Raw genomic sequence first — 20,592 nt, forward strand, 5'->3', positions numbered from 1 at the left:
CCCACCAAACTTAGAAATAGTTTGTGCCCTGGTTCAAAGTCAATTGTCTCAAAAAAAGACTTTTTTTATTCTAGGGTTAGCAGTGGGGCAGAGAGATTAAGGTTCTTCTTGTCACATATACTTTTAATTGTCATTCTGCTTACATCTTCAGAAGAGGTTATTTGCTGTACTTCCAAGACGCTGTTCATCCTTGTCTTAGCCACTACACTGATTTAAGGAACTGAATCTTTCTTCTTTGATGAGGACAGAAGCGAGACAACTTGTTTCTAAACTGCATCAACTTAAAAGTTTCAAGTTTTAATGGTGTAAAAATCTGACATTCAGTTACAGTTAAAGAGAAACTTGCTACACAGCGAACTGCATCCAAACCTACCAGTTATTGATGGGACCTTTAAATTAACCGTTAACAAGTTATTCAAAGCATCCAGACCTGGAAACATCAGATCACCCAGCCAGTGAGCCAGCAACTCCCTCCCCCTTTTTCATGAGGCTTTAACAAATGCAACTGATGTGACCTTAGCACTGGAGCCAATGACTTCCATTGGTTAACTCCAATACCCAAAAGGGCTAGGGAGATCCTGTGTTAAGCCCAATGCAATATGCATTAGTGTCATGGAGCAGGAAGATCCCAGTGTCTACATGTTAAAGTTCACATAAACCATACAGATACAGACAGGATAAAACACAGACTCAAAAGGATCCATTATGCTTGAAGAAAATTCCAAATAAAATGACATCTTCTGCACAGCCCAGCCTCAGACACAGCCACACCTTTATCTAGTATAATAAACTCTGTAGTAAACTGTTTTTGACCTCCATAGAGAGTAGGAGTTGTCAAATTTAAGAAGATAAACTCCTCTCCCTGGGTACTGGTGGCTGCCAGCATACACTTCTTCATGACAGTCTCGTCTGTACACAGGCACTATTTCATCTAGCTGAGGCTTGTTGGCATTCTTTTTGGCTTTTTCTTCATTGCTAGTATTTTCTGCAAGGAAAAATAGAAGTGTCAGTTAACACGGGTGGATGCTTTACAAGAGAAAGTCACACTGATCTGTAGTGGATAAGGCACTCTTTGGTAGTTTAGATATCAGATGGGTCGAAGGGTTTCATACCGAGGCTGTGGCTAAAGCATTCAAAAGCAGGAGGAACGGTAAGCATGCTCACTTCATCATGAATTTTACAGTTTGCCACACGCATCTCCCCAGCACAGCTGGGTCAGTTAGTAGAGATGCCAAGCTCTAGTTTTCATTAAGACATCACCCCACATTAACTGCTACTGATCTGACATACTTACTACTACTGATTACTTCGTAATAATATCCATAAGGCCACTGCTTCCTATGTCAGAGCAATTCCTTCTGAGCAAATCACATGCTCATTTCAAAACATCTTTTTTCCTGAGGGTATGCTAGACTTCCCTGTAGGTAAAGGCTGTGACCTGTGTCCTGGCCACTATCAGGAATCGCTCTTTTAAGCTGTTTTGGTGAAGCCTCAAGGAAACTTCCTCCCTAGAAAAAGTTCACGAACAGCACGGCAGGATTTTTAAGGTTTTCAGTGTGCAGATCCACTATGCTCTTTTATAGCACAGGTTTCAATTTAGCTTACTGAATAGCTGAATTGGACAAGAGGGCACACTAAGGAGTAAGTAAAACTTAGGAAAAGGATTTCCTCACCCTCTGCTGCTTTAATCTATCTGTGACCAAATGAGGTGATGAAGTTACTTTCAGAATTGCACTTCCTATTCAAAATTGAAGACAAGATTCCAGCTAGATGGAAGCTGGGGGAACTAGGAGATTACACAAGACAATCAGTTGGGTTTTCCCCCACGGCAAGCTCTGCAGGACTGGCAGTTTATATAAATAAGCATACTTACCTTCTTCTTCATCCTCATCATCACTGGATTCGCTGACATGCACACTGACTGCAGTATTAGGGGAGTCTGTCCATTCAAAATACACCCCAAAACCAATGTCATAATTGTCTGTAGCAAATTCCCAAAAGAGGTAAGACCCCTCTTCATGCGTTGGTACTCTAACTGTAACCACTTCTCCTCGGCCCACTGTGATCACAGAGTCTGCATCCTGCCGGATTTTCTCCTTGAAGTCTTTTATCTGGGGTCGCGTCCACATCGATGGGGCAGCTATCACTGGAACAGAATCTGGAGAGAGAGGAGGAAATACTCCAGTTAAGCTTTGTTTCAGTCATTTAATTTATGCTGCATACTTAAACGTGCCTTAGGGGCACTTGAGGACCACAAGCATCAGAGTTGCCTCCAAGTAATTTTTTTTTTTTTTTTAACTGAAGAAACATCTTTTCACAGTTGAAACTTGCATGAAATGCAGTGCAAGTTTAGATATAACACTGTACACTTAAATCCTACCAGTTCACCCATGCGCCACATTTAAATCAACAAGTACTTACGCAGAAAAGACTCAGAAGACAGATGTACTGCTACAGCTGATGGGGTTACATTGCACAGAAAGGATCTTTAATGTGACAGAACCAGAGGTTGTGGATTTGTCTAGAAATTGTCAACTACCAACTAAAATAACAGAACACCTCATTATACAGACAGCATCTGTGCTAGCGTTGGTTCCATACTGGGATCCAAGCAACTCTTTTGAGGACTACCCATTACGGATGAAAGTATAGAGGTAACACCCAGAAATACCAGCGATGAGAGCGCTGCTGGGAGGCTACTTTTCCTGCTGCACTTCCACAGCTTCCCAGAAGCTATCTGAGGAAGGTGGGAAATGTGAGGGGACAGCAGTCCGGACTGCACATAGGACAGGGTTAAGCCACAGGTTGGGCAGCATTCAGAAAGAATAAGAAGGATTTGGCTTTATTTTAATCTGCAAGGCTAAATCACTCAGTTCTGACCTGAGTTCAAATAAGACTGAACATATTTCTGCAAAGAACAGCTTTCTGCTAGAACTTTTATGCTCCTTTCCTTCAAGTCAAGAGTGAAAGGAGGTTCTGGATCGCATGCACTTTGCCCAAAATGCTTTTGCTACTTCCTTTTTCCCTCCTCCCCCAAAGCTGAGTTTTGCAATACTGTGCAATACTGTTCTCCCTTGAGAGAAACTGGACCCAGGAATCAAACCTAGCTCTTGCATAGCCCCATGAAGCCAAGCAAAAAGCCATAGTAACCATACTTAAGACATCTGAATCCTAAGAAAGGCTTTCACTATTTTTTTTTTAATTAAGGAATCTAGCTAGTCCTACCTTTTGGTCCATTCTCCAGTGCTTCCTCCAAAGCCTCTGGATCCAGCTCTTTTTCAGGACTGTCTGCATGTGCGCTGGCCTGCCCATTAACAGATGGGGTGTCCCCTGGAGCAGGCGCGTTCACCTTCGATGCAGGAGTCAAAGGTGTCCCTGTCACTGCCACAACCACCTCCTGCTGTTTTTGTAAGGCTGCCTAAAATGACAGAAATTAAGTAAAAGCAAAGCCTCCCAAGATGTGTCCCTCTTCCAGCAGAAGGTATAAGGACACTTTAAAGAAGAAACCTCCTGCTACACCCCACAAGGAGGCTTGATGCAATAGACCAGGAGCAGCACACATTAAGCAGCAAGAACTACATGTACTTAGTTTCAGGGGAAATGAAGTCACTGTGTTCTAGGCTGGTGGATACAACCTGAACAAAAAAGATTCAACTTTCAAGTTAATCAGGGCACACACAGTAGTTAAGTGCGAGAGTTTATCAAGTTCTGCATTTCAGTAATTCCTATAACATGTCTTTCAAAATTGAAAGCGATTACTTGTTCGCTGTTTTTTACCAGTGGGCTGAAAGGGTTCTAGCCTGAGCTCATCCAGGTCTAAAAAGAGCTGGAAGTATTTAAGGTCTAGTAAGTACTTACTAATTTGTGAGTTAACTTGCTCAACAGGGTCCTCTATCAAATCCACAATGCCCAAAGACAGTTATTTAGTATGAAAGCAGGAAGCATAAGAGCCACAAGGACTGCGAGTGGTCTGGGAGAAGAGTTACCGAAGCTCAGAGGTGCTGCTTTTAGAACATGACTTATGTACATTGAAACTCTTTAGACAGAATTTATCATGCTGTCCCTGTGCAAAGGATTACACAAGGGAACAACCATCCTTTTGGATTTAAGCAGGATGCATTACCCCTTTAGCTTCAAGGCTTATTCTCTTGCCCACAGTTATCAGTACAGAGAGATTACATGCGCTTTTTTGTTGGGACAGGGAAAAGGTGTAATCAACAGTACCATTCTTTAAAGAATAACCTAATAAGCACATGATTTTGATGAACGAATGGAATATAGGTATCCTGAAGGAGTATGAAGACAATATAGTCAAACATTAGTTAGATTTCAAATTTGAGCAACTATACAGATGCTGCCCAGATCCACTTTCTACTACAGCAGTTCTATGCACCGAGACAACATAAAGTGGTAAGAACTTTTCTAGAAAACTACTGCATACAGCCTTTCCAAAATTAATTGTATCACAAGCTGACCTGTAAGCAGCCATGACAGAACAGCACTTTTTAACTGCACTAATAGATCCCAAGGTGGCTGAGTTACAGACATCCGAAAGGAAAGCATTCCTCAGAAGTGTTACCGCAGGCTACCTGAGTCTTCAGGGAAGTCCAAAGTAGAATTAGATAATTTTAACTCTGCTACATGCTTCTTTTTCATCCTTTCCTCTATAAGAGTTGTCCAAGTAGAGTTTTGAAAGATAAAGCTTCATTGCCTGGCAGACGTACTATTTTGTATGCCTCCATAAAGAAAAGGCTGTTTTGCCCGGGTCTTGGAGGGCATTGGTCTTCTGTACGTAGAAAGCAGACAGCCATGATTGAAAGGAGCAGTGCTGATAGCATGGAAGAAAATTGGCAGCAGCATCTCTGACACCTCCGTCTCAAGGGAGTAGTATCAATTACAGAAGGCATCGAGGACAAAACCGACGAGGCTATAGATTTTGCTTACCACTATGACACCAAAGCATTGGTACCAAGGCATCATGAAGCTCCAAGAGTAACTATAACAGGGCAGGAGGCCTCTGACTTTCCTATACCACTTCAACTCCACCAAATCATGGTTTGGCTTGCAAGGGACCTTTAAAGACCACCTAGTCCAACCCACCTGCCACGGGCAGGGACATCTTTCCACTAGGTCAGGCCGCTCAAAGCTCCATCCAGCCTGACCTCAAACACTTCCAATGATGGGGCATCCACAACTCCTCTGGGCAACCTGTTCCAGTGTCTGACCACTCTCATGGTAAAAAAATTTTCTTCCTTATGTCCAGTCTAAACCTACAGTCTCTCAGATTAAAACCATTGCCCCTTGTCCTGCCACTACAGGCCCTGGTAAAAAGGTCTTTCTCCATCTTTCTTGTAAGTCCCCTTTAAGCATTGAAAGGCTGCGATAAGGTCTCCCCAGAGCCTTCTCTTCTCCAAGGCTGAACAACCCCAACTCTCTCAGCCTTTCCCCAGAGAGGTGTTCCAGCCCGCTGACCACTTCTGGGGCCTCCTCTGGACTCGCTCTAACAGGTCCATGTCTTTCCTGTACCCCAGAGCTGGATACAGGACTCCAGAAGGGGTCTGAGAGAGCTGAGTAGAGGGGGAGAATCACCTCCTTCCCTCAACCTTCTGGCCACACTTCTTTTGATGCAGCCTAGGATAGGGTTGGCTTTCTGGGCTGCAAGAGCCCATTGCCAGCTCACACACAGTTTTTCATCCACCAGTATCCCCAAGTCCATCTCCGCAGGGCTGCTCTCAATCCCTTCATCCCCCAGTCTGTACTGAAATTGCGGACTGCCCCGAACCAGGTGCAGGACCTTGCATTTGGCCTTTTTGAACTTCATGAAGTTCACGTGGGCCACACAGCTTCCTTCCTTGGACAGTTCTTTGCTGAGGGCATCAGGCTCATCAAAATACAAATGACTTAACAGGAATTAGTTAGTGAATTTTAAGTCTTAAGCTCAAGAACAATAGACCTCAGGCTGGCAGTTATAGGCCATTTAGGATTCAGGTCCTGCTCAGAGAGGTCAGACATACTAGCGTCTGAAGTCTGGCTTACATCTGTTTAAGACAGTTACAGATGGACATCCTTGAACTTTAAAATAGCTTGAGGTGTGAATACAGCACATTTGCCAGAGATGCAAGAATTCCCCTAAACAGAGAAGTAGCCCTTCAAGCCCAGGCACAAAACCCTTGCCAAGTAGTAATGTCCTCCTGCCCAAATCACGAGCAATCTATCACAGGCAAGCAACTTAGATACTGATGTCAGACAATAGATGCAAAAGGAGAGAGAAGTCAGTAGTGCTCAAGTTGACAAGGAGGAGCAATCTCAAACCCTGTAGTGATGTGAGAGTGCTGCATGCATGTTCAGCTGGAAACACATGGCTGACCAAAGCCTGCTGCTCTGCACAGATCTTCAGGTGCGATACCTACACGGAGAGTCACTCGAATAGGTTTGTTCGTGCTCGATGTACTGGTATGTACCACCATTAAATTACACCCACAATAGATGCTGCAGCAGAGCGCTTCACATTTGGTCTCCAAGAAGAATATCGAACCAAGTAATTATAGTAAAGGCTGCTTACAATTTTCTTAACTAACAGCTGCCTCAGAAAACTACTCAAAAACATTAAATAAAGAGGGGCTTTGGTGTTTGAACCTGAAGCAGCATTAGTCACTAGGACACTATCTCTCCTTGTAGCAATTATCTTTTCAAGGAGATAATGGCAGACAAGTTAACATCTCCCAGAGACAGCCTGGGACACAAAATCTAAGTTTCTCAGCTGGTCGGCCATACCTGTTGCTGTGCAAGCTGGACTTGATACAACTGCTGCATGTATTGTTGATAATGCTGTTCCTGGAGCTGCCGAATTAGGATCTGCTGCTGTTCATAGTTGCCCGGATACTGCTGCGCTGCATACTGCTGGAACTGAATGGCAGTCTGGGAGTTCAGTGCTGCCATTATCTGTTGCCTAGATTGGTGGGAGGAGAGTAGGAAGATTACAAGCAGCTGAGGGTATTGGGGAAATCCCTGTACTTAAGTGATTTAAGTGGCCTCCAAGACAGTTAATTCAATTCCTGCAAAAAACAATTAAAACAAATCTACATAATGGAGCAGAGCCCACAGGTAATGTAAATGTGAATTTTGCCTAAAAATATGCTGAGAATATGAAGAAGGGAGCAACAATTTCTACCCAATGTTTGAAAACACCAAGTGTTAAAAAAACCAAGAGCTCTTGCGTAATTCTCAATCTGTAGTCTGATAAAGAGGTAGTGCTAGAAAAACGCATGACTAGATTTCTCAAACAAGCAAGGGGAAAAAACCCCACATTTGGTTCCTTCAGAAAACATGCAGAAACCATCCTTCTCTAGCAGCCCTTCTACAAACGCTGATAAGAACAGACCTGCTGTGGTACAGCACGGCAATGTTTTCTCATAAATCCGAGAAGAACACACCGCATTACTATCTTAATTTCCCAGGACAGTATGCAAACATATGAAAAAACGTGACTGACTGGCCTAATTCGGGAAAATGAAAAAAATGCTGCCAAATAGGGCATCTGTGGCTCCAATAAACTCAACTGCTGAAACTTCAGGAGGAACACATAGGTTACTTATGCACAGGCTCAGTTGTCCTCTCTCCAAAGGGCTAACAAACTACATAGTAAAATTACTAGCTAGATCCAGGGTTTGTTTTGTCTCACATTGCATCCATCAGTGACCAGCTATCGATGCTTCAGAGGAAGAAAGTAGTATCACGCAAATGCAGGAGTAATTCTTTCCATCCCACCCTCCTTCCTTCTCCAAAAATCATTCTCTAAAAGCTCCGGTATTAGATTGGTTTGTATCCTAAAGGGCAAGATTTACTGCTCTTCAGCGAACTATGACCAGTTTAGATACACTGGGCCTATATGTATGTACCCGCATTCCTTTTCTGTCTAAACTCTTTAGCTCCATAACCTCCTACAACCACTTAATACACAAGAGCTATTCATGTAAAAAAATCTCTTAGCTTCAAGGCATACCATGCTTAGCGCCGTGCAACTTTAATTGTATTCTCTGTTCATTTATGTGTATTTTACATTTCTCTGGCTCTCACCATCTTAAACAAACAGTAAGACTTGTGGATTAATTATTTGTTCCCTTCTCAGAACCACTACATAGCAAATGCAGGATCTACTTCAGAGACACCCCCTGCAAAGACATTTTTGTCATAGAAAACAGTTGCTGACAGAGGTGGAACAGCTTTGGTGACCTACTATTCTCTTAAATATTAGGTGTGCAAAGCTAGATCCATGCTGTCAGCATCTGGATGTGATGGGAACAATGAAATATAACTAGAGCTATATATTTTAAGTAAATAATTTAATGCAGGCTACAGAGGTTAAGTGCATTTGAATGTGAATTTTGAACTCCTTTTAGAAAGGTGCCTAGATCCAGTGATTGTCAGTGTACAAGTGAGATCTGCAAACACTTCAGATTTCCTAGAAAGGGAGCACCTGTAAGGAGGTAGTATTAGACTACCAAGTTAGAAAATCTCAGCCATGCATTCAAAAAACCCCAGTGAACTGCAGTTATCCTTTTTCAAGGCTCTGCCTTCTCTGAAAGGATAAAAAACTTCAGGTCACAGTTCAAACAACACTTCCAGTTGGACACTTCATGCTGCTCAGTTGAGCGCAGCATTAATCATTTAATAAGAAGAGCCACAAGTTTTCATGAGGTGCAGCCCCTGAACCCACAAATCCCAAAACAGAGCTTCTCTTCAAACAAAGCTTCTCTGGCACTTTCATCTGAGAAGGCTGCAAACAGTAACACGCTAGGATAATTACTCTCCACAAACTGTGTCCCTCAACTAAGGATGCAAATGTCACTGCCAGATTTGAGTGCTCTGAACTTCAGGTATTCAATTCTAGCACAGCTATTTAAACAGATAGCTACAATTGTCTCAAGTACAAGGCAGTTATTTTCTTTGAAGTGTTGTTTGTTTCGGCTACTCACTTCTGTTGTTCCATCCGAAGTCGTTCCTCCTCTATTCTCCTCCTCTCTTCTTCTTCTCTTCTCAGTCTTTCTTCTTCTTCTCGCCTGCGTTTTTCTTCTTCTTTCTGTAAGCGCTCACGCTCCTCCTCTTCACGCCGCCTTCGTTCTTCCTCTTCTCTTCTGCAACATCCACTCAATAAGCTATTTCAGCATTCCTATAATCCTAGGATGAGTTATTTTCAACATGCTGTAACCTGCCTCTTGCCTGCCCAATAAGACTTTTTGTTTGGTATCATCTCCACCACTTAAATTTGACTGGAGAATTGCCTTATTGGACACAAGAAGAAAACATGCTACTGTTCAGTTTTACTGCACTGTGGAGTATGAGAAGTGTAAATTCTATATTATAATTTGATATTCATTCTAACTATTGCTACACTATCCTTAGCAGAGAGCAGTAGAAAAAAATTGTCTGGAAACCTTAAACACATCTTCCAAGCTTTAACATATGTTCAATAATTACATGGATACTATAGTTTAATAATCACATGATATGTAAACGACAGTAGAGGACAGCCTTTGTCAAGTTGCTAACCCATACTAGAAGAGGAGTTTAAAGCGCCTGACAATTTCACATTCTGTATACATTTAGTCCGCAGACATATCAGGACAGATGTTGTGAAGCGTGTATTTCTTAAACAGATAACAGTATCAGCAAAATTTAAAAAACACCGTATATTCTAGGTGTCTTCACCTCAGAAACAATCATTCATTACTGGAAAAGCAAAAAGGCTTAAAGAGATCAAATGGCACCACAGCCACCTAACCTTCAAGCATTTCTCTTCTCAAAAAGACGTCAACCTAAGCTAGCTGTGACACTGTCCATAGGTCCAGAGTTATACACTTAATATACTCCAAAGGACTCAATCATTACCTTTTCTTTTCTTGTTCTTCTTTCTCTATCTTGTGGGAAGTGACATATGTTGAAAACAAGTGGCAGCACCTATTCAGGAGCTTAACGAATTCTGTCATAGCTTTTTGCTTTGACATGTTTCCAAGGGCAGCCCATTCCTTCCTGAGAGAGAGAAATCAGCTGAAAAAACGAAAGACTCAACTCTCTTCAAGTCAGTTGTGAACTCCGAGAACCCAGCAAAGAAAAAATATGTTAGGAGACCAGGGACAAAACTTTAACATATGCAGTTTCAGAGAACCAACAACTTTCTCCCATTCAAAGACAGACCTTAAACCTGTAGGTTTCAGTGCTCTCTTCTGCCTGCACCATAACAACCCTTTCAAACAGACATAACTGAGTGCTTATATGAAATATCATATATACCACCGAACCTACTTCGAATTCTGAACTATGTCCAAAAACTTCCCAGATACAAATGAACCTTATATATTATTTACCTCTCTTCCACTCTAGTTTGTGGAAAAAATGCATACGTTTTCCCAGATGAACAAATGTACTGACAACCATCGATTATAGTGTTTGAGTTAGTTGAATGCAACAGCCTGGTTCTTCCTCAAGAAGGCTACATCCATGTGGGCAAAAGCAGTGCACTGTATCCAGCTCCGAGAAGCCAGTGCTCTGTTGCACATTGCCTTCACACTAGCAACAGCAACATTAGACGTGCAGCCTGAACTGCATGCAATACCAGAGACAGGCCTGAAACTGCCCGGATCTCATCAAAATTTACTCAGAGTTTGAACGTATCAGGTATCTGATTTCAGAAGTTCTCTGATATTAAGAAAAGCTATGGTGAACACTGCTACCATTGGCAAAAGGCTTGGCCTGCTGTAACCCTGGTGCAGAGTTATGATGAAACATTGGCCGGCACATTAATGCACAGCTAACCAAGTCTTAAACTGCTACGAGAAACTGGGCTGTTGGCACAGCAGCTTCTCCTAATGCGTTTGAAAAATCCAATAATCTTCTGTTAGCTCCTCTACTGAACTCTGACTCAGATTTCTAAGATGTATTTGAAAAGGCCACTCTCACTGTCCATTACTATACACACACACTGACACAACCCACATACTTGTCTTCTTATTGCAGAAATTGGATGATGTTTTCTTCAGACAGGAAAAGCAGAGTTAAGATCAACAACAGCACCAGCTCTTTTACCTTCTGTCATTCCCCAGCACATCAAAGAATCCAACTTCAGGGCAAGTGTCAGGGTTGTAAGGTCCCAGCAGAACCTGCTTGTGCAGCGCCACAAGTTTGAGTTTTTCTTCGTATGTTGGATGAAAGGCTTTGCCATCTTTTTCTGTAGGAAAAAAGAAAATTTCACGGTTGTGATTAACTGATTACACGCAGGACAGCGAAGAGCGTTTTGTATAACCACTACCATGATTCCCTCCTCAAAAAAGGAGTAAGATAAGTCACAAAAGGTTAGACAAAATTAAGTCAGTTCTATTGAAATATAGACCTGTCCAGAAGAAACACATCTACTTCAGCTGCTGAAAATTAATTGTGAAGTGGTTTTCATCATACCATCTAGAGTGAATCTTAGCTTGTAAGTTATCACATAAATATTTATGTTCATTAGTTGAACATCATACCATATGGATCTATATCTCTGAAATATTTAAAAACCTTAACTTGAATTCAAATGCGTCTGCCAAATCTATTGTAGTGTGGATAGGAAGGATTTTCCACAAAGAAAGATGTGATGTTAACTCCATAGATTGCTCTCCTTTCATACTCTTCATATCGAGGAAAGCAGAACAAGCAAGGTTTAAGGCAAGGAAGACTGCAGAGAGGAAAAATTAGAATTAAGGGAAAGTTTTCCTTGAGGCAACCTGATTGCTGCACTTTGCCAAGGCAGCTGGAATAACCCCACGCAATGAAAAGTCTTAGAGGTGACTCCATCAGCACCAACACGTACAGAAAGCTCTGGCCGTAAGATGCAGGCAAGATAAGCATGAACATGATCAGAATTCGAATGGCTCCACACCAGCGCCTTCTGAAGCGGTCATGCTTAGACCCCACCACGCATTTACTGCTAAGAGACTTGCATTGATTTAAAATGGTATGTGAATTAGTCAGCTAGGATTTACCCCAGCACATTTAAACTGTCAAAACAAATCAAAGAAACAGGCATTGCTATATGTAATTACACTGCTCATTAAGAGGAGACCTTTCTCCTTGAACAGGAAAACAAATAAACATGTATCACCTCCTTTTGGAAGGGCTGAAATGAGGAAGCCATTATCGGATGTAAACAATGGACATTTCACATGACTGCAGTATTAACTGCTCTCCATGCAGTCAGGAACCCCAGGCAGAGCTGCCACTTGTTTCCAGCTCTCCTTTTACAGTAAAGGTCACTTTGGAGCAAGTTGTTTACAGCCCCAAACCATACAGTCCAATTCACACCCAAATTTTAGGGCTGACATTTACATATTGTAAAATTGCTCGGCTGATGCTTGTAAACAGTTATTAAAAGGAAAAGAAGCAAATCTCTGTATAAAAGAGGAGGGAAAATACCTCCACTATGGCTTATTGAGAAACTCAGAGCAAGTATTTCTGAAAAATGAGAATTAGAGACAACCCCAGAGGGAAAATGTTTGCAGGTCACAGCAAGAAGCTCTATTTTTGATAGAGTAAGTTCTGCATGTTACTGGACTTACTCTGTTGAAGCATCACAAGGAACCATTACACACATGCCGTTAACTTTGAAGCCAGAATCAAAGAATTAGGAAGGTAAACACTTAATCACTTATTATCCGTTCCTAGAGGTCCACTTCACTCCTCCAGAATCTCACGTATTTGCTCCTCTCCCAGTGTCACACAACCTTAAAGCAAATATCTCTTCCACCTACAAAAACCAGAAGCCTTCGTCCACAAAAATATCTATTTCCAAAAATACCCGGTGGGTTGGAAAAGCAGGGGGAATGTAAAGACTGAGCCAGAGTATACCCAGCGGTATCCAGTGAAGGGATAAGAGGCAGCAGACAAATTGAAATAAAAGAAATTCCACTTAAGCACAAGAAGTGGCTTTTTTTTCTTCTTCTGTGAGAGTGATCAAGCACTGTAACAGGTTGCCCAGAGAGGTTTTGAAGTCTCCGTCCTTGGAGACATTCAAAACCCAAACGGACACAGTCCTGAGAAGCCTGCTTTGAACAGAGAGGGCTGAACTTAACAATCCCCAGCAGTCCCTTCCCATCCCAACAAGACTGTGATCCTTAAGAGATGCAAATCACCACGTCCTGGTAAGTTCTCTCCCTGGGTCTCAGCTCTCCTGCTCTCAGGCCACCCATAGAGTCCTTTGGCTTCTCCTCAATTCTTCACACTTCACATTTAACTCAGAATTTGCTTACTAGGTAGGAACCACTTCTATTAGGCTCAATAAACAGCACGAACTTTGAAAACACACTTAACATCCCGAGGCAGCGTGCTTAAAAGCAAGTCAGTTGATCAGGGTACTACACTGAAGTTTTGCCAGTCTTCTGCGTGACGTACACTTTTCGAGGGGGTCCCTATGGCATAGTTTACTTTGCAAAACCTGTATACCTACAGATTGGCTGCCAAAAACCGTAGCTGTTTGCTGTACTAGACTGTTACCTAAGCCAGCTAACATCATCAGTATTTGAACTCACTTCTGAAGAGGGTTAAAGGGAAAAAAGCATTGTTTCCCATGCTATACACAGCACACCTGCATTTTCACAAAACAGTCAGACCTAACTATCGAGAGAAGCCAAAATCTGCATTTCTGAAGAATACAAACAGGCTAAATAAGAGGGGAAAATAGACAGAGAAGAAAAATATATGAGACGGGCATTCAGTGACTTGTAGATAATGCAGATTAAAAGCAAGCTCTCAGCAAAGTATTTGGAGCCAGTCAGAAGAGCGAAGCTGTATACTAGCTATTTTTCAGTTGACTACTTCAGCACGAAACACACTGTATAATTATCCCAAAGATTTGGAACTGTTGCTGTTAAACTGAACCAGAGGACCTGAAGCCATCTGCAGAGTCAAATATGCCAAAAAAGAGCATTGCTGAGTCCGGACAAGCAGAAGTGCCAAATTTATTCAAGCATCCGTGAACGTACCATTTAAGTAGGTATTACCCACATATCTAATACAGCTGTCAGGAAGCTGAAGAACATCAAAGAGCTCTAGGGAACACACTGAGAAATCCAAAGGATGCGCACAGCAGTAGTACAGCAACTATACAACCCTCCCTATGCCACTAGTATGCCTGACCCAACAGGGCCAGAGAAAGGCTCAGCTTCCTTACAGAAGATTAGGAGACTTCTTTCCTGACAGTACTTCAAACCATCACTCACCTGAAATGGCAATTTTAAGTCAACTAAAGTCTATGCTTAAGCAGCGGCCACTAACAGAACAAACTCAAGTAGTGATGAAGGGGATGGCTACACGAACAAGGCAGGCTACAGACCTACGATGCTTTAGGCATTCTGCAGTAAGGGCCCATATACATACACACACGTACTTCACTAATGACATGAAGCAGTTCACCCAGAACACTGAGAAAGACTGGCTCCCGCTTACGGCAAGCTCAGGCCTCATTGACGTGTGCCATGAAACCACAACACGCTGTTACCGCGTTGTCACCCCTGAAAGGGAAATCCCTGCGCACCTAGTATCAGCTCTTCATACTCCTGCTCTCCTTGACAGTGGCTACCTTGTTTGGAAGCCTGCAAAACTGAGATCCATTGAGGGCAACTCAGTTGAGTACTCCAGAAAAACAGTAGTTAAAACACCAACGACCCTCCTTGCACTACAGGTAATTAACTGTATGTTTGAAGACCACCACTTGCGTTGGCATGCAAACGCAACAGAAAGACGAAGCTGTAACTAGTAATGAAAGCAGATAACGAAGGCTTATGCCACTACGTATTACTGTACCATTGATATGAATTGGTATAAAACCACCAATTCAGACTCAAGGGAGTTTAAGAAATATGCTTAAGAAGGGACTGCATCATGCAAGATACTGTTACTGCCATGTAACTTAAGATTATTTTTTTCCTGTAAAAAATATGGCACAACACGCTGCAGCTTCCACTCCAACTTCACCGACGGCACTCACTCTAATGCTTAATTCCTGTGGGACACCATTGAGTCAAGTCATGTAGAAGAAGCTAGAAAACAGTTTGTGAACTGTTATTTTTCACCTCGTAGTTTTAAAAGCAGAAGTCACGTATGGTAATGCTATTCATTTGCAAAGTTTTAATGAGCAAGACCAAAACTGAGAAGCAGGAGAACTGAATTGCTGGTTGCACATCCCAATACACACTCTTACACTCGTAATTCTCCTTTGCTGAAGATGTTCTTCATCAACAGAAGAGTTACCAACCGGCCCTTCCAATTAAATGTGATCAAAGCTCAACTTCACATCAAACGTAAATACGTTAGAGGAGTTTTCATATTATTGAAAACAAGAGCCTACTTCACTTACGAATTACAATCATGCCATCAAATTAGCCCTCAAAAAAAAAGATGGGTCAAACAATTAATTTAGAACGATGTATTACTGAGGTTGAAGATGCATTCTTCTTAGGATAAGAGGAAATAACTTGGAGCAGTCAAACAAAATTAAAGTATTTAACATACCAGGAGAGCTTTTAGATACCAAAATTATATGGTTTGTATACTGTCTACTCAGATGCGCTGCACTGCACATCACTTTAGACAGTGCACAAACACTTCAGGGACTGTCATATATTGAAGGTTGGGTACAATGGTATTTCAATGACAGGATGTGGAAAACCATAAAACCAGGCTGATATTGGAAAAGATTTGCTGGCAGAACTATGCAAGCCATCCCCTCCTACTGCAGGACACAACTGACACCTGAAACAAGTTCCCTTCGCTGGCATAGCTTGTACCAGCTCAACCAGCCAAATAAGCTGTCAGAGACACTTCTACTCTGCCAGCTGCCCCAGGGCACACAATTACAGATAGTCCAAGAGACAAAGAAACATACCCATTTCAGTACCGTGACTGCGTTCTCCCCTGTACACTGGGTCCAGCACAGCAGAGCAGCTTCTTAACGGCAGCCACAATGCTGGTCGACCTGAACTAAGCTTGACAGAGCAGTAAGGGAAAGAGCGTGTATTGTAAGGAAGGCTCTTGTTTCTCACAGAAAAATGGACTGGAACACTATTAACCACCTATTTTCTATGCCTCTATTATTCTGAAAAGCTTTCTTCACAAGCCATTATGAATGCTAAAAAAAGCTAGTGCGCATCTCCTGCACAGCCTAAGGCCTGACAGTTGAAGTGACTCAGGGTCAGGCATTTTAGATCTGCTTCTGTCTTTATCAGAGACAGAATAAAGTAGCTTTTGAGTCTCTTTAATATCCTAGCCTAGTTTCTGTTTGTTTTTCACATCGTTTACAGGCACTGCCATCCTGTCTTGTCTTCGAGCAATTCTGTTACGTGCAATATGCCACCACAGACAAGTGTTAGCAGCCGTTGTAATAAGCAAATCCGAACTATTTTGATCAGATTCAACTTTTTTTAAGAAGAAAACACATCATGAGTTACAACCAGACAACTCGGTCTGCACACTGAAGCAGAACGGAAGCTGCTTAATTAGCGATTGCTGCTTACCCTTTGACCTCACCCAGGGACTCCTTTAGTATCCCAGCCCGAGCTCCTTCCATCCCAATAACCACAGTTAATCCAGATACCATCCTCCTCCCAAACGTGCACTGCCCTGGCTCCCTTGTTTGTTCCATGGTAGCTGTGTGAGTAGGTAATATCATACACTGAGGCATGGATATCAACTAGCTTTAAGAACGACAGTTTTTCAAAGATACCCCCATCTCTGAATCAGTGGTTTTTAGAAGAATGATCAGAAACAAGATCTCTGCATTGACCTATTAACATGGGTCAACCTTCAGATCCCTCGTATGTTGCTTCTTCAAGTAAGTGAGGAATTCGTATTTGTTCCTTAGCATCTACAAGGCTGCTAAACAAGCGTGCCCAGTGCCACAGTTGTTTTGACAGTGGATGCATGAAAATAATTTGGAAACAAGACCAATTATTTTCAGAGCCATGCAGATATAGAACAAGCAGGCAGAATCAGTAATCCAAGTATTACAAGCTCCTGTAACTCACCATCACATCTATAAATAGAAATCCTCTGTTATGTCACTTTCAGCAAAAAACTACAGATGAAAATACGGGCAATGACTCGTGTGACTTATTCCAGCCATAAGGATAGAGGAACAAGGTCTTCATTTGGAAAGTCTGACAACTCCATACAGTGTGGAAAATTTTCCTCTTATGAGCAAAACCATGCGTTACAAGAAATTGCAGAAAGTTAAAAAAAGAGCAGCAGTTGAAATTAAGCTTTTATTAGAAGGAAGGCAACAACAAACCCACTGTTGAGACAACACTACACAAGAAACTGGAACCTAGACACAAGTAACACTCCACTGACTTTTCACCAACCAGCAGGAGATAAAGGTAGAACATAAGTGTCATTAAAACATGAGATATAATAGACATAGGCTAGCAATAATGTAGATAAGCTCATTCACAGTGTGTAATTTTTACACTGTAAATACAGGTTCCAGTAAAATATTAAACCCAAGACAAAATAAGACCACAGTTGACTGACACAAGGAATTTGCTACTGCAAAGACATATCTTTCTGCATCATGTTTTAAGAACAAACGCTCATTAAACCAAACCAGAACTCTTCAAGCAGCTTGTTTCACAGAACAGAGAGACAGCAGTTACAATGCTTCCACAACCTGATACCTGGTTGCAGCGGGGTTATACCAGGTTACAGAAAAAAAATAAAAGAAAAAAGAATTCAAGATCCTCATGGATCCCTTATAGTTCTTACAGATAAAAAAAAAATATCTCTGTATGTTGGCATGCTAACAAAAAAATTGCTTTTTGGAAGGGTATCAGAACAGGGTCAAAGAACCAGGGCTCAAGAAAAATGCTTAGAGCCTTACATGCTCCTAACAACTATCAGGGTGCAGGTCAGCCAAAGTGAAGAAAACAGACACCTTTGTCCTTCTAGCACAGTTTCCACCTGCCAGTACTCTTGCTCTCAGAAGAGGCAGCTTTTCTGGGGAGTCATCTAACAACTGACCGCTACAAGACTGACTTTTCCAAGTACAGAGTTGTATCTTCCCTAGCACAGGCAGGTTGCTAGACTCCCTGGTGTGTGCCCCACGTCAAACAAGAGCCGCCTGAAAGCCAGCAAAGCACCACATCGCTGCGAGGTGCTCAAACGCTGCGGCACAATGAAATGCTACAGCGAATGCGGCTTTTCCGCCAAAAGCACGCAGTTGATTTCCTCCTCTTGAGGAAGGCGTGTGTGGCAAGGTACCTCCGGCTTCCGGCAGAAGCAAACCTGGCTACAGTGGATCCCAAGGCAGACTCTCCAGGCGTACACCCCGGGTATTTCGTGGCTCCTTGGCACAGCTGCCAAGCTGGAGGCACGATGGCATACGAAGCGGCAAAGCCAGACTTGAAGTTAGCATCCTGTGGAGACGGCCCATCTCACGCCAGCACCCAGGCTGTCAGCAGACTCGACAACACGCGAAGAGCACGCTCTTCGCCTACGTTTCCAAGGATTTGCTTCGCATGCCACAAGCAAGGATTTATTTTTTTTCCCTCCGTTTTTAGGTCGGGTGGTGCCAACCCTCGGATATGCCTTCCCGGCCCCGCGGAACAGACAGACACCCCGCAGCCCGGGGCAGCCTCCCGGCTCTTCTCCCGCTCCCCCGCCCCGCCTCACCTCACGCATCGGGAAAAGCGCACCCCCCCAAGCCGCCACCGACCGCCGTGACACGATGCTCGCCTCGGCTCGCCACCGGCCCGGCACACCGACCCCCGGGGGCCGCGGGCGGTGCCGGCGCTGCCGCCTGCCCCGCTCCGGCGCTGCCCCCCCCCCCCCGCAGCTCTCGGGGGATCCGGGGCTCCGCCTGCGCCCCGGGGCCCGGCGGGGAGGCGGGCGATGCTGCCGCCCGGGGCTTCCCGGAACGCGGCGGCTCCCGCCTCGCTGCCCCGGTCCCGGCGGGGGGGGTGCGGGCCACGTCGCCGGACGGCCTCACCTTTGAAGAAGCGCAGCGCCAGGCCGTACAGCTCCTCCAGCGCGAAGCCCCAGCGCCGCTCCGGGCTCAGCGCCGTCGCGTCCTCCGTCGCCTCACCGCCGCCCTCCGCCTGGCCCGAGGAGCCGGGGCCCGCTCGGCTCCACCCCGCCGCGGGCTCCCCCTGCCCTGGCCGCGCTTCACAGTGCGGCACCTCAGCGTTGGGGCTCAGCGTCAGCCCGTCCACCGAGACCTCGAGCCGGTCCGAGCTCAGCACCGCCGCCATCCTCCTCCTCCTCCTCCACCGCCCGCCCTCCGCCTCCTGCTCCGCTGCGGCGGCCACGTCCCGACTTCCTGTTCCCTCCGACCCGGAACTTCCGGCCCCACCCAACTGCTCCGCCCCGCCCACGGCCCCGCCCACGGCCCCGCCCACGCCCGTCGCCAACGGCCGCCCCCCGCGGCCCCGCTCCCTCCGCAGCCGCCGTCCGCCGGTGTCACGGTGACCTGGCGCCCGCCCCAGGCCGGCGGTGGCCCCGCGGGTGGCCCCGTCCCCGGCGGCCAGGAGGAGGGGGCGCCCTGACCCAGCCGGGCGGCGGGGAGCGGGAGGCTGTGCCCGCCGGGGCCCGCTCGCCTCACGGCGGTGGCCGCTGGAGCCCGTGACGGGCCTCGCAGGCCGCTCTTCCCGCTTTGCCGCCTTCCCGGGGCCTTGGACTCGGCCCCCGGGACACGGGTTACACCCGCCTGTGGCAGCCTGGCCCTGCCCCGCGGGGATGGGGCTGAAAGTAAAGTCGGCCCCTTCCCGCGGGCGGGCGGGGGGGCTGCCTCGGCCTCGAACCGCAGGGCGCGGGTCTGGGGGAGCTGCCGCTGACCTCTGTGCGCTTTTTGGTTGCTTTATGGAAGGGAATAACGGTTTTTCAACAGCTTTATGTCACAGGTTGAAAGCCTTTTGCTCCAGCTGGAAAGTAGCGTGGGGTCTGCCACTGAGCCCTCGTACTCCGCTCTCAGGAAACGTGCTTCAGGCCTCGCATGGGAAAGGCAAGAAAGGAAAGAAATGAGCCAGGGAAAGAAAAAAAGGGTACGAGGCAATTACTTCTCCAAGAGCTGTCTCTGCAATTAGCTCACTCCCTTGTGACCGTGAAACACCGTTCACAATAATACCGTTACCATGTGCTACGCGAGGGGAGAGAGTCGCTCCCGCGCAGGGCTAAGGAGGTTTATTCCCAGCGCAAGCGTGAAGTGCTGTTGGTCGCGTTTCGCACTCCAACCGAGACGCAGACGGCGTGCCGGGAAAGCGGGGTGTCTGTGCCTGGTGTTTCATGAAGCCGATGCAAAGGAAGAGAACCGCACAGCTCTGCAACCTCCTGAAAGTCGGGGGTGCGTGTGGGAGTCCCCCCTGTCCCCAGCACTTTGCTGAAGCCACCCGTTTCTGGGGTTGTCCCCTGAAGTCGGTCACACCGGTCACTAGGTAGTTCAAGGTAGTTTTAGATCCATCTGCTGATCTCTCAGGAATGCTGAAGAGATTTTATTAGGTCACACTTACGATGTGCTCTGAAGCCTTTGGCTGAAAGGGAGAAGAAATGTAAAGCTTTAAATTAAAGTACTTCATT

The 20,592-nt window shown here is 45.0% G+C and overlaps 1 protein-coding gene across 1 annotated transcript; it reads right to left on the reverse strand.

Moving 5' to 3' along the window:
- Positions 1–276: 276 nt before the first annotated feature.
- ACBD3 (acyl-CoA binding domain containing 3) lies at positions 277–19,271 on the reverse strand. Its single transcript, XM_059832655.1, has 8 exons — positions 19,010–19,271; positions 11,083–11,224; positions 9,889–10,029; positions 8,976–9,134; positions 6,775–6,949; positions 3,226–3,418; positions 1,874–2,158; positions 277–985 (listed from the first exon to the last, which is right to left on the reverse strand). The coding sequence occupies exons 1-8, from the start codon at positions 19,269–19,271 to the stop codon at positions 774–776; spliced, it is 1,569 nt and encodes a 522-aa protein (XP_059688638.1). The 3' UTR covers positions 277–773.
- Positions 19,272–20,592: the final 1,321 nt, after the last annotated feature.

The sequence above is a fragment of the Gavia stellata genome, chromosome 2 (assembly GCF_030936135.1).
Source record: "Gavia stellata isolate bGavSte3 chromosome 2, bGavSte3.hap2, whole genome shotgun sequence".
In the NCBI taxonomy this organism is placed as follows: domain Eukaryota; kingdom Metazoa; phylum Chordata; class Aves; order Gaviiformes; family Gaviidae; genus Gavia; species Gavia stellata.

Excerpts from the sequence above, each read along its gene's own strand:
- ACBD3 (XM_059832655.1), bottom strand. The coding sequence starts at position 19,271 with ATGGCGGCGGTGCTGAGCTCGGACCGGCTCGAGGTCTCGGTGGACGGG. Across the intron at positions 10,030-11,082 it reads GTGCTGGGGAATGACAGAAG|GAAGGAATGGGCTGCCCTTG; the intron begins GTAAAAGAGCTG and ends TCTCTCTCTCAG. Across the intron at positions 3,419-6,774 it reads TCCAGCTTGCACAGCAACAG|GCAGCCTTACAAAAACAGCA; the intron begins GTATGGCCGACC and ends CTGTCATTTTAG.